We start from the raw sequence: 17,649 nt of genomic DNA, 5'->3' as shown, positions 1-17,649 counted from the left end.
TCTAACATTGAGGGCTCCATTACCATTGAAGAAATGGTATGTTAGATAATGTTAAGAATATAATTTCAGGACTATATAAATCCTTAGTGTGAGTATATGCACAGTTGATCAGTGAACACTTTATGGCCACAAAATTCCACTCAGATAAAAATTCATGATACAGAAGTTCATCTTCAATTTTTCCGCATAGATGCAAAGGGCTTCTACCATAATCTTTGTATGTACACTCATTAGTGCTAAGTATTACCATTCATATTACAATGAAAATAACTGATATTGTTGTATTGTTGTGTAATTGTTTAATACTACAGAACACCAGCATTTTAAATTTAAATTAAATATGACTGTTATTTAGATGCTTTTAGATGTGGAGATTTTCTGATGATTTTGACAGTGGTTTTGGAAACAGATTGCATCAGAAGCCTATGTACTGCAATACTTTACTTCCTTCCAGTACTGCACATACGGCCCTTATTTGTAGAAATGAGATTTCTTCTCAGTTAGTTATAGCTTAGAGGTAAAGCACAAGTTACCAAATTTAAAGGTATGTGTAACACGCCAGACAAACATGGATAGTATATTGCTGTTATACTATAACTAATGTTGTCTTTGCGATTTATATGTCTTCATTTTCTTTGTTTTATTCTTCTGTTTTATTGTAATCTGCAGCAGATAAAATAGTTTATATTCTTTGGTCCTAATGTTAATAAAAGTGGTACTATTTTTTAAGACTATATGATTGGCAAATACTTGAGAAAGAAGAAACAAAGTTGTTTAATCCATTCCATTATTTGTATACATGAAAACAGATGTTTAGTCCCTTTCATCATATATATACATATTCAAAAACAACAAAAACATTGCTGAAAGTACTATATAACACACTTTGATAAAAAGAAAAGCAATAAAACTACAGAAAACACTTTACTTTCATTCAGTGCAGGACTTCATCAGTTTGATACTGTGGCTTTATTGCTTTTGTTTTTATTAAAATGTGATGCACGATACTTTTATAATTTTGTAAGGCCTTTTCCATGAGGCCTGAACCTGGATTGGGTATCCTCTCTATCTCTTTCTTCTTATTTTGTCATCCCTTCTTAACTGTGTCTGAGAAAGAGAAGACCGAGTATGAGAATGTGAATGGTCCCCTGACAATATTGTAGATGGTGCACAGTAAAAAACATAAGGAGTTTAGAAAGTGGTACAGTACTGCTTACACTGTATTAGTCACATACTATACTGTATTACCTTTGGACAGTGCTTGTTTTGTCAAGTGTCATAACTAAGAAGGTTTTGGTAGCTGCTTCTAAGACTGTTATTCATGGGCACAGTGCTAATAGTTGATTTGGTTTGCAGGTAATTATCTTAGTATCATCCTTATGGCTATTACACATGCTGATTAGCACTGTGCTATGCAGTATATGTTTGTGAAATTCAGCCTTAATGACTAAATGTATCCTACATCTGATATGTAAGTTAGATTTACCATGAAAGCTTTATCATGAGGTCAGAAATATATTTTGTTAAATTTTGCACCAGGAAGTTTATCATCATAATTTTTTGATGATCGCAGGATCAGTATAGGTACATCTGTAAAGTAATATGATTCATCCTGTTTAGACAGTAAGATAAAAGCTAAAGTTATAAAATTTTAAGTAATACATGGAGTACTTTGTTCTTTGAATGAGAGAATGAGAGAAAAAGTATATTTGTTACAGTGAGGTTCATACATAATAGCCTTCATGTAACATATAGCACCATAGAACCCTAGCACCATATTCAGGCTGTCTCCCTGATGGCCTAAGTGACCATCTGCCAACCGTCCTGATGAGAACCCACTTGCAACAAATCAGCCAACCCACTCTCTGGTTAATAAGGAATAAAAAGAATTATAACCCACCTACATTTATCCAGGCATTAAAAAGATGCAACTGGAAACCCCTTAGACTACTACCACTAAATGCGGCTGTCAACTTCTTCAACTCCTACTTCCTAGATGTACTAAACACCCACGCTCCCCCTAGAAGTATTAGAGTAAAAACTAACTATGCACCCTGGCTAAGTAAAGAATGCAGATCCTTAGTCAAGGATAGAAACCAAGCCTGGGATCACTATCTTATGACCAAAACCCAACCGGCAAAACAGGCATATTTAGAACTCAGAAACAGACCCAAAAAACTTGTAAAACTAGACAAAATCAACTACTATCACAATATCCAAAATAAACATGACAATCACTCTCAAAAGTTCTGGTCTGCAATTAACAATATACTACAACCAGGTAAGATAGGCACCCCAAACCCAACATCAACCTCTTGCTCCAACAACATAGCAACCCAATTCAACAAATACTTTACAGAAACTATCCAAGCTCTAGCTGCCTCACAAAACACCTCCAACAGTCCTAACAACCCTACCCATCTCTCACCACAGAACAGCTCCAACCACAATGACCCCATTCAATTTTCACTACATCTCATATCCATCAGTATTATAAATAGATTACTAAAAAATCTTAAACCTACCACACTTGCCACAGATAACCTCCCAGAAGAGTTGCTGAAAACTGCAGCAGAAGCAATAGCGCACCCAGTAACCATTCTCATAAATCAATATCAGAAAATACAGTCCCTTCCATCTGGAAGATCTCCCACATCATTCCATTCCACAAGGGGGGAAATTCCACCGAATTCAACAACTATCACCCTATAGCTATTCTGTCTCCCCTATCCAAAATATTAGAGAGAGTCAAACATTTCCAACTCATGGATTTCCTACACATGCACAGGCTTCTATCAAACACTCAACATGGCTTTCGACCACATCACAGCAGAACAGCAGCCCTCATGGCCTTTACTAATATGGTTAATAGTCATAAAAATAATGGGCAATATGTATCCACTATATTCTTAGACTTATCCAAGGCCTTCGATATGGTGGATCAAAATAAACTCATTGAGGTCCTCTCCAAATTTAACCTAGGTAACTCATCTCTTTCCTGATTCCAAAGTTACCTTTGTGGATGTCAGCAAGCCATCCTGTGGCAACAACAACTTTCTTCACTCCTCCCAGTCTCTATAGGAGTTCCACAAGGCTCCATCCATGGCCCCCAACTCTTCTCCATCTTCACCAACCAACTCCATACTGCCACACTTCATGCATCAGTAATACATTACAGAGATGACTCAACTCTGATATGTTCGGCCTCTTTCATACAAGACCTGCAAATAATAACTCAAGATTCCATTCTATCTGTGGAAAATTGGCTCACTGATTCCCAACTCATATTAAACCCTAACAAAACCAAACTACTTCACTTCTACCCAGCGAGAACTCCCTCTCCCCCAGTCCTTTATCATCCATTCCAAAAACTAAACTCCCATCCTACCAACCACTCATACCGAACTGTTAGGAGTTGAAATTGACAATAACCTAAAATGCGATATCCACATCACTCAAGTCATAAAAAAGGTCCATAAAAAACTAGGTCTATTATACAGGAATAAGTCCTTTTTAACTGCCAGTACTAAAGCTACTGTTGTGTGTGCACACCTCCTCTCAACCCTCCGGTATGCCTCTCCTATACTAACCAACCTACGCAAAGCAGACCTCTCCAAATTAAACTCATGTTACAATAAAATAGCCATATTTACAACAGATGCCCCATACAAAGCTCATCACTGTATATAACTTAATCAACTCAGTTGGTTAGACCTTCCTCAGCTACTTCACTTTAACCAACTAACATTTGCCTTTAAACTTCTGCAGAAACCTGATAATACCCCAGCTCTCCAAAATATTATAAGACAATACACCTCCTCTAGATTCCTTCGCCCAAATAGCAAACTTCTCCTAGATGTCACAAAAACCAATCACTCAGCTGGAGAATCACTCTTCTCCTACTATACCTCTAAAACTTGGAACAACCTCCCATCTACTATAACCAATAGTAACTCTATGACACAATTTAAAACCTTACTAAAATCCCATTTAATAGACACTTGGCTTTGCCATTGTAACCATCCTGGCTAACCCCACTCTTATCACTACTAACCTAATACTACTATTCAGCTTTACTATCCAAAGTCTACTCAGTTAGTGTCACCTACACACAAACACTCATACATTAAAATAACTCCTGCTCTCTCCATCTCTCTGAACAGTGCAGAATTATGAATGAGTTTAACTTGCCCACCTCTAAACAATAGTTTCCAGCATTTAGCACTGTACATACGCATTGTAAATGTCTCCAAGTATTTTTATTTACTCTAACTACTAAACTACTTTTTCTGTCTCACCATGTGTATATTAGTTACCTTTCATAACAATTTGCTTGCGCTATTGCAATTGGCAAGTATGATTACCTGTATAAAAATCTGCTTTTCACTATTACTTTAATTGTATAAACGTATATGTTCTTTTGAATTCTTACTACTTACAATTGGAGCTTTTCTCCCTGGGCCTCCGCTGAAAAAGGACCTGTGTCCAGTCGGACTTTCCCAGCAAACAAATGTTAAATAAATAAATAAATAAATATGATCTTCATTAGGTTCCTTATCATAAACAATGTATGTGATTGAAACATTGATGACATAAAATTTACCTCAAGTGCAATGACCCACTCTTAATTATTTATAATACATTAAATTATAGCTGCCCTGATGTACTAGTTCCAGAAAAACATGTAAGAGCATATGGTTTGCAGCTTTATACATTTATGCTGCCGCACAAGTAACAGACAGAAACCAAGTATACCTTTCATAGTGTAAAATGCTGCAATACATTTTGCTGTCCAGAGACAAAAAAAGAAGTATGACGGCCCAAAATGCTTTAGTTTTCAATGCTGTTTTAGCCTCTCACTACTGCTCTGTAGTGGCATCTGCTTATGCTGTAGTGAGAGACTACAGCTTAACAGTATCAGCAGGCATTTAATAAAACTTTTAAAATATTTTTCCTACTTCAGAAAGACGTTTAACAATGTTGACTTTTCCCAAATTTGGAGTGTAATCCCAACATTCCATGCACTATAAGCTTGTTAGAGCAAGGTTTTTACTTATGTATCATACTGCTATAAAACTAAGTGGACCCTACACTGCCACAAAGATGTCAGAGTGTACCTCTATACAGTCAACAGCTTTAAAAGTTATTATGTACATCCTATTGTTACATAATCTTTTTAAAGTTTTTAATGAGTAGTTATTACATACATCACAAATCATTATGATCATGTCTTCTCTCATAATAAGTTGCATGTTCTCAAAATGGATGTTAAGCAGTTTACCTCTCAAGATTCCGTGTTGGTATGAATTTCTTGACATCCATTTCTTGAATACATAGTAGTTTGTATCTGGTTAATGTCAAGACTTGATAAATATACTCACTATACTCTGTATAATATATAATATATGGTTTAAGAAATCTGTATCAATCAAAGAATTCCCAACATACCAGAGCAGCAACAGCAGCAGAGATTCCTTCAATTTGGAAAATTCTGAATTTTAGGTAAAAGAACAATTAATCAAGTTATGGGAGGTAATCCCACATCCAATATAAGGACTTGTGCTTCCACAATGAAATATGTTTATTCCTTTCTTACAATTCCTTAAAAAAGTTGTTTAGTCATGGAAATCCTTTTAATAAAAAATAGTTTGGATGTTGGAATAATCATGACTTTTACATAATAGGGGTACATAATGAATTATCATTCACAAAAACTACCTTCATTCAGGCATTGAACTTGACTGAGCTTGTATGTTACAAATGAAAAGAACTCCTTTTTGATCTTTCACTTACTCATAATTAGCACTACTGCATTTATTTACATTTTTTCTGAATAGCACACCCCATCTATTGTACTTAGAGATTCAGACATTAGGAAGTAGCTCCTCCATTATTTCTGAGAAAAAACATATTGTAGTGTTCTTTACTGAACCTATTCAGTATTGGCATATACACATATACCTGGCACAGAAGAAGTTTTCTCCTTTTGCATAGACAACTGAAAAGTCTTTATTTGAAGCAATATCTCCAACAATGTTTGCAGGTTAATGTACTGTTGCATGAATATAGGCTACATTACTTTAATATGTATACATTTGAACTATTACATTATATTAAAGCAAGGCATGAAAAAGAGAACAACTTGAATGAGTTAATGAAAAGAGACATATGATTTAAAGTTTGATGAGTTATGCAAAGTAGGAGTCATACTTAATTTCAGCTGTTGATGACTTATAGGAATGTTTCTCAAAATAATATGACTGAAGTACTTCTAGTGAGGCATGGTTCATTTTATCTAACTGTGTGACCAGGGAGTCTGATAATATAGATGGCAAGCCACTCCTAAAACAGCAGACAGTATAAGCTACGTAAGAAAGTATTGGCTTTTAACTTACAGTTATCTAACAACAAAGCAGTACTAAATTAAATAAATATTTGGAATTATTATGCAAATTTTGCTTTATATCAGTAGAAAATATACAGAGGCATTACTACCTATATTTAGATCACCTATAAAGCATTGAAGAGTATGCAATGCTCAGTTTGTTAGGCTTAATGAATATAGGAATATTCTCTAAACAGATCTCTCATGCTGGATACTAACCTATGTAACTAGACTAGAAGAACTCGAGTTGTATTCAGTAACATATAGTAACATATCAAATACTGAGAAGGGTTGTACGTCTCAACTATAATGCTTTAAGAGGCTACAGACTGTTTACTGAACTTTGTTTGCAATGTCTGTTATCAGCAAGACATACGTTCTTGTAATACACTATTAGAATTAATAAAATCAGTATACAAAAAGAAAAAAGTTCATCTGCACCATGGAACAAACTATTTGAGGCAAAAAAGAGAATGCCAGTACATGATGATTTTAAATTAAATGTTGATTGCTTGCAAAAATATATTTTATTATATTATTCACTTTGAAGCTTCCTGGTGGCTTTGTGCATGGACCTACATTTTAAGTTTATTTCCAAATATAATGAGAAGAAGAAGTCATCTGAACAAAAGAAGGTAGACACATAACACAGACATCCCAAGGAAGTAATTGGATAAAAGAGAGTTAACTGAAAATTCAGTAGGACCTGCTTGAGTAAGTCTAAAGTTAGGTATAGAGAATTATTAGATACTGTTTCACAATGGATTAAAAACCTATCCATTAGACAACAAAATGGGGGAGGGGGGATATATTAAAGGTATTTTTATTTACCATTAATGCAGATCTCTGTTTGCCATATTCCTCACATTTCTGGTATCCTGAGAAAACATTGTGTATCAACCATTTTCATTCAAAAACATTGTAGTATTTCCACATTTGTTGGTTTAACAGTTCATTTTTCCCACTTTAGTAAGTTAGCATAGAACAGAGTTGAGATGTATGCTTATCGTACCATCTTGACAGCAATGATAAATAAAACATAAAGCTCCAAAGCATATAGAGCAAGCACAGCAAACAAGACATCATGAATTTCTGATTGTGATGAATCAGTGTAACATGACATACTTAGAAAAATTGTCATGCGTTATGAAGTATAATGCTGATATAACATTGTCTCTGTCTCTGTCTCTCTTTCTCCCTCTCTCCCTCTCCCTGTTTTTAGAGCCGAGATCAGCAGCAGAACCAGGTAAGACAATTAATTCATCATGTCATCATGTTTCAGAATCAGTGTGATCTCACTAGTCACAGTGGTATGCTAAAACTTATTTATGCTATGGAATAAAACATTGCCAGGTATAGTATGACTGCACTAAACAAAAGAAACAAAATTAATTAAATATTTATTTATATTCAATGCAATATATAGTTTTTACTTGTGTACATCATTAACTGACTGATAAAGTAATTAATTTTTGGAATAGGGGGTATGTACTAAAAATGGCAGTGGGACAGGAATATATATTTGATTCTTCAGACATAAACTTCGGTTTCCTAAATCACTGAATCAGGAATGTCAACCTAGAAATAAATATAATTACTTTATAATGAGGTGCATTGACAATTGAAAGATAATAATTTTGGGTTGGCTGAATCACTGACTCCAGAATATCAGCCTAGATGTAAATATAATCGCTTGGTATTTAACCAGGTGTGTTGATTCTGCATACATAGAGAAAACAAATAAGACTAATAACAGTAAAATATTTTAAGGAAGATGAACACAGGAAGGGAACACCTGCTGAAGCCAGTGGAGTATGTAAATAATGTAAACAGGTTTAGGATTGGAACCAAATAAGCTCTGTTGGATTGTGACTGTATAAGGTACTTGTGAGCAAATGTTTGTGATCCATAACCAGATTAACAAACTGTGGAAATAAAGTTTAGATAGTTGTGTGACTGAATTATTTTCATTGTATACAGTTAAAATTAACTAAGAAGAAGAATGCTTCTTATGATAAATATAAAAATTGTGGAAAATCAGTTGATGTAACCAGTGTTTTTAGATCTGTTGCCTTGTTTAACACAGCATTAATTCTAAGAACCAACATTAAACAAGCTGACCATTACTGGAAAGGAATGCCTAAGATATAAAGTAAAAAAGTTTGTTAATAAAAGATTGAAAGGGAAAAAAAACTTAGCAATTTTGGATTGCCCGAATCTTTAATTCAGAATGTCAACCTATAAATATAACTACTTTGTCACCACCTGCAACTCAACAGGGATAGTGTGAACCTCAACAGGAAATTATGTAACTACAATGAAATACTAAATGCACTGGTAATAATGTTAAAATACTTAAGGGTTCTGTATACATTATTGTTTGCAGTACTTGCTAGCAGAAAAAAAAAAAAAAACAGATCTTGAAAAGTAAAAATGTATGTGCTGTTTAGTTGATAACTGAAGTTTAGGTAACAGCTATCCACTGACTGACTGACAAGTGAAATTTACATCTGCTTAGTGAAATGGTATCCTTAATTTAGTATGTTTCTATGACTCCCCCCAAAAATATTGCCTGAAAAGATGGAGTTTATATTGAGATAACGGCCTGTAGATGGGTGTTATCAGGCTCAATACCATACACAGGAGTGCAAATTAACATGCTGAAAGGCCCTTTATTTCCTTAAAACATTCACTTTGGGAGGTATTTTTGCACTTAGAAAGTAGAAATTTGAGTTTTATTATTTGTATTTTCTTTGTGCTGGAAAGGATTTTTTAATTATTCTTGCTGGATGTCAGAAAAAGGAGAAAATACAAAGGTAAAAGGAATGATGAAGGGGTCTCAACCAGTCATAAATTTGCAAACAGAATGTATGTATTACAAAATCAGATCAAAACTTAAAATATAGTTACAACTATTTTTTTCTTATGCAGATGTCCAGTCATAAACAAAATATTCTGAAAATCATCTTAAAACCAATTAGAGTTTCCCCAATATATTTTTAACCCACAATTTGTTCTCTTAAAATCAATAGTTGCTATCCCCATACCTGTTGTTTCAATGACGCATCCTTCTGCAATGAAATCCTGAATGCGGTGTTAATAATGTTAAAATATGTAAAAGTTCCATGCATATTCTTGACTGTAGTATTTACTAGCAGGGAAATTGATCTTCATAATTAAAATCTGTATTCAGTTTTAGTTGATAACTGAAGTTTAGATTGCCACATTAGATATTTGGCTGATATCTAGTGATAAAAAAAGAAGCTTACATCTGTGTTTGTAAATGCAATGACTAGTTTAGGCAGTTTCTGACTCACAGAATAATTCTAAGTAGGTATTACTGTCCAAAATGTTGGGCATTATAGCAATGGACTGCCCAGTGATGTTGTCAAGCCCATCATTTTTGTCAGAAGGCTTCTCCACCTCTGGAAGGTCCATTATTTACCTATAAACCCACACTGGAAGGAATTTTCTCACATAGAAAGTAGCTGTAGTAGTTTTACTACAAGTAAGATAATTTTCCCTGTATTGGAAAGGATTTTATACATTTTATTGCAGGCTTCAAATACATCAGAAGAACATAGCCTTGGTTTTGTGGCACAGAAGGATAAAGTCCTTACTGGGACTTGAATGTCTCCAGCTTGATTAGCAGGAGCTTTGGAAGCTGGAAGACCCAGGGATAGGTAGGCATGCAATGTCTTATGTACACTGGAGAGCTTACTTGGGAAGGAGGGTTATGGTGGAAACAGCTTACATATGAGGGAGGGTTGTAATGGCTTTTCTCCCTAGAGTAACCTGGCAGTCTAAGAAAGTAATGTAGACCATTCCCCCAAGAAAAACCCTAGGAGGAGGAGGGATGCAGGTTGGGCCACCCAAGCATGTGTGGTTGCCCTTGTGGAAACATGTCAGGGAGCAGGGATGCCTCTGTATTCAGGGTTTAGACTGTCACTCCACAGTGGTGTGGAGCCCATATCACACTTGGGGGATGGGATTAGGAAGAAAAATAAAAATGCCTTAATGGCTCCCAAGATGATGACTCTGGATTGGCTAATTCGTGCCCCTGTGCAGAATGAATCAATTGATTGTGAGGAGATGATGATCAGGAGACAGTGGAGAGCCAGTAAAACAACCCAAAAACATAAAATCAGTAGAACAGGGGACGAAATAGAGAGGAATGAATAATAGTGTTCCAACCAGGCACAAGTTTTTATGAAAAATAGATTACAAATCAGATAAAATTTACAAATGAAGTTGAAACTATTTTCTTTGTACTTTTGTCCATTCATAAACAAAATATCCTGCTCATTTTCTCCTTAAAACATGTTTGAGATGCACTATTGTAATTTCAACCCATGCTTTGTTCGTCAGCAAAATAGTTGTCATCAGTGTAACTATTATACCAAAGAAACATCTTTCAGCTGTATACTAGACTAATTGAATTCAAACCACAATAACCTCAAAAGTGACATTTACTGAAGTGTACACAAACTTTTGTCCATAATATAGCCTGCTTCCTACTGCATCTTTCTTCTATGACAATGCTAATTTCCATCATATCATTTTTGAAATGCAATTGCTGCCACAGTTTTACAGTAGGAGGGGATACCTGCTTCCATTTTTTGAGATGCATTTGCATGCTGATATCAATATACCTTAAAACATTTTTTTCTTGAGGCAGAAGAGCATGCTAACATAACAAAACTATAAAGCATGCAGCTTTCAAGAAAACCTCCCCCTAGCATTTCAACATGATAACATTTTAATTTTTTACACATAACCAATGCAAGAGTGGTTACCTGAGTAAAGAAACCCTTAAGACACTCTGCTGGTTGCATTAAAATAGAAGAGCTGATTTCCTCCATATCCCCAAAACCAAACAGTGTTTTTCCTCAGGTTATTCATCACTTACAGACTCAAAGATATAAATATCTTCATCATCTATGGTCCTGTGTACCTCTTCAGTGGATTACAGACATCACAATGATGTAGCATATGTAGAATATTTACAAATGCTGCTTTCTAATCTGTATTAAATGCATAGGCACTAAGGTAAAGTGAATAAAAACATATCTTTAAACATGTTTACATTATCTAGACAGTATTTATTTTATTTATTTATTTATTTGACATTTGGTTACCCGGAAAGTCTGGCTGGGTTAGAAACTCATTTTCAGTGGAGGCCCAGGGATAAAAGCTCCATCACAAAGTAGACTAGATATAAAGCTTTTACAGTATTGAACAGTATCATATAAGTATAATACAATCATATATAATAATAGAGAGTAGATAAATGAATAACAGTGTGCAAATTTTAACAAGACTCAGGAAATTGGTTACAGATAGAAATCAGATGATGTTTAAAACAATTGATTAGTAAGAGTCCAAAATAAAGTAAAAATGATCTTGTTATACATTTGTCTAGAAAAAAATGTTTGTTATTGTTTGCTGTATTAACATATGTACATATTAACATGCTGGAAGATGTTACAAGGAAAACAGAGGGAGCAGAAGTTAATAAGGGATAGCAAATGAGATACAGATTCAGTGGTACGTAGGTTAAGTGTACAATAGGAGTTTGAGACTAGGTTATACAGAATAGGGTATGAAATAGTTTTGGGGTCAGGGCGAGTTGGTGAAGACAAGAGTGTAGGAGTCGATAAGCATAGGAAATTGATGGAGGGTGAAGAAAAGGGCAAGATTAAGAGAGGGAAGGTGGGTAACAGGAGAAAGGAGGAGGGAGGACAAAAGGTAGAGTGGAAGAGTCATAATAAAGTGGCTGCTATTCAGTTTGGATTTGAACAGGGACAGTTACTTGACCTGATTAGTAATTGTTTTAGCTTAAATTTCAGTTTCTTGAGATTTGAGTTTTTTTTGAATGTATAAAGGTAGTAAGTTCCAAAGTTTAGTTACTGAATAGGAGTAAAGAGATTGTCCAGCTGTTGTGCTTGATTTATATAGAGCTAATAGTTGCTGGTCTTCAGAATGGAGAGCTCTATTGGGTATATATATTTGGAGCAAAGAATTCATGGAAGGACATGTTTCAGAACTGTAGATAATTTTCTGGGCCATAGTTAGTTGTTGGAAGGTTAGTTTGAGACAGTTAAGGGAGGTAAGAGCAGTACAATGATGTTTGTAGAGTCAGAGTGGTAATACTGTTTCAGATTTGGCAATTTTATTGTAACAGGATTCCAGCTTATTTACTAGTGTAGTTTTTAGGTTGGTTAGTGTGGGGGGCACCATATAGTAAGGAGGGTAATATGTATGCAGAGGCCAGTGTTGTTTTAGTGTCTGAGTTCATAATATTTTTGTGCCAATATAGCATTGCTAATTTTTGGTGTGTTTTTGATGGTATTATGAATATATAGGTCAAAAGTTAGCCTATTGTCCATTGTTACCCCTAAAGGTTTGGCATGTGGGACCACTTTGATTTCTGTGTTATTAAGGGAAGGTATTTTAAAGTTGGTAGTGTGATTTGGTGGATTTGGTGTGAAGAGAAGTAGCTTAGTTTTATTTGGATTTAGAAGGAGTTGTGCATTGTTGAGCCAGATCTCAATGGATGAGAAGGCTGTTTGGGTTATATATCTAAGGTGTGTAATATTTTTTGGAAATGATAGTTGAATCATCAGCATATTGGATAGGGGTGCTTTGGCAGGAAGCAGTATGGAGGTTATTTATAAAGATGTTGAAAAGAAGGGGTCCAAGGATAGAGCCCTGTGTGACTCCTGTTCTTTTGGGTAAATATTGTGATAGAGAGTTTTGCCATTTAACACATTGTTGTCTTTGAGATAGGTAGCTTGAAAACCATTGTAGAGAAATGTGTGTGTAAGGCCTAGGGAAGATAGTTCATGCAGTAGTTTGGGGTGTGACACTGTAACAAATGCCTTTGATATCTCAAGAAATATGGCCGGGGTTAGTTGGCCTATGTCTCTAGCTCTGTTGATTCTATCTGTAAAGTATATTAGGACAGTTGTTGTACCGTGTGCTGGCCTGAAACCGTGTTGGGTAGATGTAAGTAATTTGTTATAAATGAGGTATAAACACATTTTTTGAAAATTTTTGAGAGGAGAGACAGAACAAAAATGGGGTGATAGTTGACAGTTCATTAGATTTTCCTCCTTTATGTAGGGGAGTGACAGCTGATTGTTTTCCAGATTGTTGGGGCATAAGCTTCTAAGGAGGATCTGTTTATGAGAATACTAACAGGGTAGGCAATAGCATCAGGTGCAAGTTTTAAATATTTTGCTCGGAGGTTGTCAGTGGAGAGACAGCTGGGTTTTAATTAGGCACCTGCTGATTTCTGAGAATTACAGAAATGCAGCACTGGCTGTCAAGAAGAAGAAAGCTGTGAGACAGGTTCCTGTAATGCTTACCTGGTGTTGATGGATGACTCCACTGTGGCCATAATGAAGCCCTCAGACCATTGATCTCATTCCTCTGACACTCTGGTGCTGCTTCTCAGGAAGCCACTAAAGGTTGGCAGTTTAGCATGTCCTCCAGGGTCTGACATAAGCCTGTTGCAGACATGGGAGAACTGTACTTGGTCATCTAGTCTAGTAAGAAGTTTGTTTTGTCATCTTGGGTCAATTCATATATTATGTTAAGAAACTGACACATCAATTTCTGTATAACAGAAATGGTGAATATGGAACTATTTCACAAAACTACAAATTGACTGTCAAGTCCAATATTTTGAAATTATTCTTTTGATATTGTTTTACTCCTGAATCAGGAATTCTGATGACAGAAACTTTACCTTCTGGAAACTTTAGACCTGGAACCTATCCAGTTATTATTTGGATAAGTGCCTTGAAAGTAGTATCAGTGGATGAATTACATTATAAATCAAGGCACCAGGGCAACAGAGTTTTCTGTTATTTTGATTTCTCATCTATTAAACAAATGTCATAACTCTAGTGAAACAACTTTACTTTCACTGACTGCTGAGTCCTTTAGAGTATGTATTTTTCAGCTGTTTCCTTCACTTGTCCTCTTTTCAGATGGTTTGCATTTTTCATTGTTTCTGATGAGGCCGTATTCATTCTTTCGACAGTTTGCTTTACATCTGGAACCAGTATGGTTTTGACATTTCCCACAAAACTATTTCTTTCCTCATCTGTTTATTTATTGGCTAACTTGAGACAATGGAAACTGTTTTCTGTAATATACTTGGGGCTCTTATATGAGAGTAAAATAAAACAATCCCCTCCCAAATGTAGGTTATAAGCATGCTTCCTATTTAATCTTCTTTTTCTTAATATTATAAAAGTAATTTTAATATAAATGCTTATTTACTGTACAGCTTTCTTTGAAACTAGTACATTATGACTGCACCATTATTGGTTCCTTATACTTTCTTTAAAGCTATAATAAACATTTAACACTGATGCTGCATGGCTTTTTTCAAGAAGATATTATTCTTAGAAAATGCATCCCATGGCATAATGGAAACAGCAGGACACAGTAAATCATCTGAAATACATTGGCTACAGTTCAGATTTTTGAATGGAGGCCCTTTGTCCTAGACCTTTGCTTCAGTTTATCATTTCTGTCTTGTTTTATTTCTTTTCACTACTTTCTATTTTTCTCATTTCATTCTTAAACACTTTCTGCTTCTTTTTACAGCTGTGCATTGCTAGACTCAGCAGAATAATCTCAATTGTTAAATGTAACAGAACCATTCTGGTTGAGAGCCCACAGCTGTGGTTTTAGTAAACTGTTGTTGAGCAGAACTCCTTCTAAAATAGTACCATATCAGCAAACTATTCTACCCTGATATTTCTGTGTGAAAAGAGATGGCATATTAAGGAGTGGAAGCATTTTAGCTGATTGTCATACTCCAGAATAGGACAGAACATGTGTGATTACTTGTTAGCATGTTGCAGAAACAGAAAAAGGATATAGAAAGTAAAATGTTGCAGGTTCCAAACCAAAAGCCATATAAACGGGATATATTGAAAGCTCTTACTAGCCCGGGGTAATGATGGCTGGAGAGGTATGAAAGAAATGTTTGTGTCTCGGACAAATTGACTTAGTCTGAAAAGCAACAGTCTTTAGAAAAGGGCTTGCCTAAACAGGAGCTCAGTGCGAATTCGAAGGAAGAATATAATATATACTTGATACAGTATGTCCTTACGTCTTATTATAGATGGAGAGCAGTATTTGCTTGACTAACCTAAGTAGGTATTAAGACTTGGGAACAATGGAGCACTTCTGTGTTACACTCAAGGTGTAAGGGAATTCTGTTGAGAAACAGGTGAGTGCAGGATGTGGATTGAATAAAACTGATACTTTATCATACAGACAAGAAACTGAAAGAATAAATGAGCAAGTAATACTTCTGTGCTGTCTGAATCTGCATTCCCTGCCTTTTTCTTTACTAATATAAACTCTTGGTCTGAATACCAAGTATAGCAACTCTTGGTTGGCCATTTTATTTTAAAGAAACACAGGTAACATTATGAAGAAGTTTATCTATTTGTTTATTACACTTTAATAACCATGTGCATGGCCTGGCTGATGGCCCTTTTCAGCCATGACCTGGCCTAATGTGGAAAAGAAAATGAAGTGCAAAACACAACATTATAATGCATATCAAGAAGAAACAGATAACAACAAGATTTACATTATAAAGTTAGTATGTCTAACGATAACAAGGAAGCATCCTTACATGTATTACATTATGTACAGTTGTACTAATATTACAATATATGACATATCGAGGTGTATAAGCAGTTGATACAACTCACAGAGGTGTTTAAGCATAGGGAGTACAAAGTAAATGTAGTAGCACTCATATGCAGCAGATGCAGCATTTCAGAGAAACGTTAGCCATTGTCTTTGAGGCAACTGCAGCATGAATCCTTGAACAGTCCTTTTTAACTTACTTTGACTTTTTCTAGGGTAATTTGTCTAATAAAGCTGCGGTGGTACAGCGGTAGGATTGTTGCTTCACAGGAAGAGGTTCTCCTGTTCGATTCTTGGCTGGAGTGCCTTCTGTGTGGAGTCTCAGAAAGACATGCGTGAATGCGTGTGCCTTCGCTGAAGGTTGGACATTGGGCTGGCAACTCGGCACCATAAAAAAAAAAATCTACTGCCAATCATTAGCGGACTGGAGTTCTGCTGTGGTGACCCCTAACTGGGAAAAGCCAAAAAGACAAACAACAACTTTCTGGTATTTTGCTCCAAACAGAAGGTGAAACCTTTCTTCTTCTCCTCCTCCTCTAGTTGTGGTCAGCATAAGGGTTAGTCTCCTTTATTAAAAACTATTCATGACTAAACAGACCAAAGGCACTATTGCAAGAACCCACCTCCTTTCCATCCTTCTTTATGCCTCCCCTATCCTAACTAATCTTCACTTTACCGAACTTCACAAACTGGAATTATGTTACAACAAGATCACCAAGTTTGCTACAGACTCCACGTATAGGTCCCATCACTGTCATTCCCTAATGCAACTCAAGTGGCTGGAGCTTCCTCAACTACTATGACTTAATCAAGTCTCAGTAGCAGATACGCTGTACCACTACCCTGAGAAAACACCTGCACTCCAGCAACTAATTCAGCCCTACACCACCACTAGAACTCTAAGATCTAGCAGCCAAAACCTCATTCATGTAATCAGACATAAAAATGAAGCAGGAAAGTCTCTCTTTGCCTGCACAATAGCCCAAAACTGGAACTCACTCCCAAGCCATATAACTGCCACTACTCCTAATACCCAATTAAAATACCTCCTGAAATCCCACTATTCAAACAATTGGCTTTGCTCTTGCTACTCCCCAGGGTAAACAATAACTATGCACAGTTGTAACGATTCTGCTACTCTCGAACACTTTCCTTACATAGCCTTCCTAATATGTTTACACTTACCTCCAAACTCAGCATCAGAACAATAGAGTAAAACATACCAACACTTGTATACTATTACATCTGTACCTGATAAAAGATACAATCTCTATCTAAGAAAGGTATATACCTTATTAGATCTCTTCATCTTCTCATCATGGTCTAACTCAATACCTATACTTTTTGATGTGTGGGTGTGAGCATATATATATGTCTATGCAAATGTGGATTTATAAATATATATGTGAATGAGAATGTATATGAAAAAAAAAATGATTTTAGTCATCTACTAATTTTGTTTTACTAGATGCATTACATGCTGGGTAACTTTTCATTTTTGTACTACTTTGATATATTGTAACACCTAAACATGCCATTAAGAACGCTTAGAAATGTATAAATGCTAATAGTGTAACATG

At 35.5% G+C, this 17,649-nt stretch overlaps 1 protein-coding gene across 5 annotated transcripts in view; it reads left to right on the top strand.

Moving 5' to 3' along the window:
* The window catches only part of MYPN (myopalladin), a 2,130,465-nt gene that overhangs the window by 1,225,291 nt on the left and 887,525 nt on the right, over window positions 1-17,649 (top strand). For all 5 annotated transcript variants that reach the window (XM_044056370.1, XM_044056369.1, XM_044056367.1 and 2 more), the window contains exon 8: window positions 7,608-7,631. In XM_044056370.1, coding sequence (XP_043912305.1) covers window positions 7,608-7,631 — 24 coding nt within the window. The remainder of the gene's footprint in view (window positions 1-7,607; window positions 7,632-17,649) is intronic.

The sequence above is a fragment of the Protopterus annectens genome, chromosome 14.part0 (genome assembly GCF_019279795.1).
Source record: "Protopterus annectens isolate FY-2018-M chromosome 14.part0, PAN1.0, whole genome shotgun sequence".
In the NCBI taxonomy this organism is placed as follows: Eukaryota; Metazoa; Chordata; order Ceratodontiformes; family Protopteridae; genus Protopterus; species Protopterus annectens.
The sequence above is the reverse complement of the archived record's forward strand: the minus strand, read 5'-3'. Positions and strand labels throughout refer to the sequence as shown.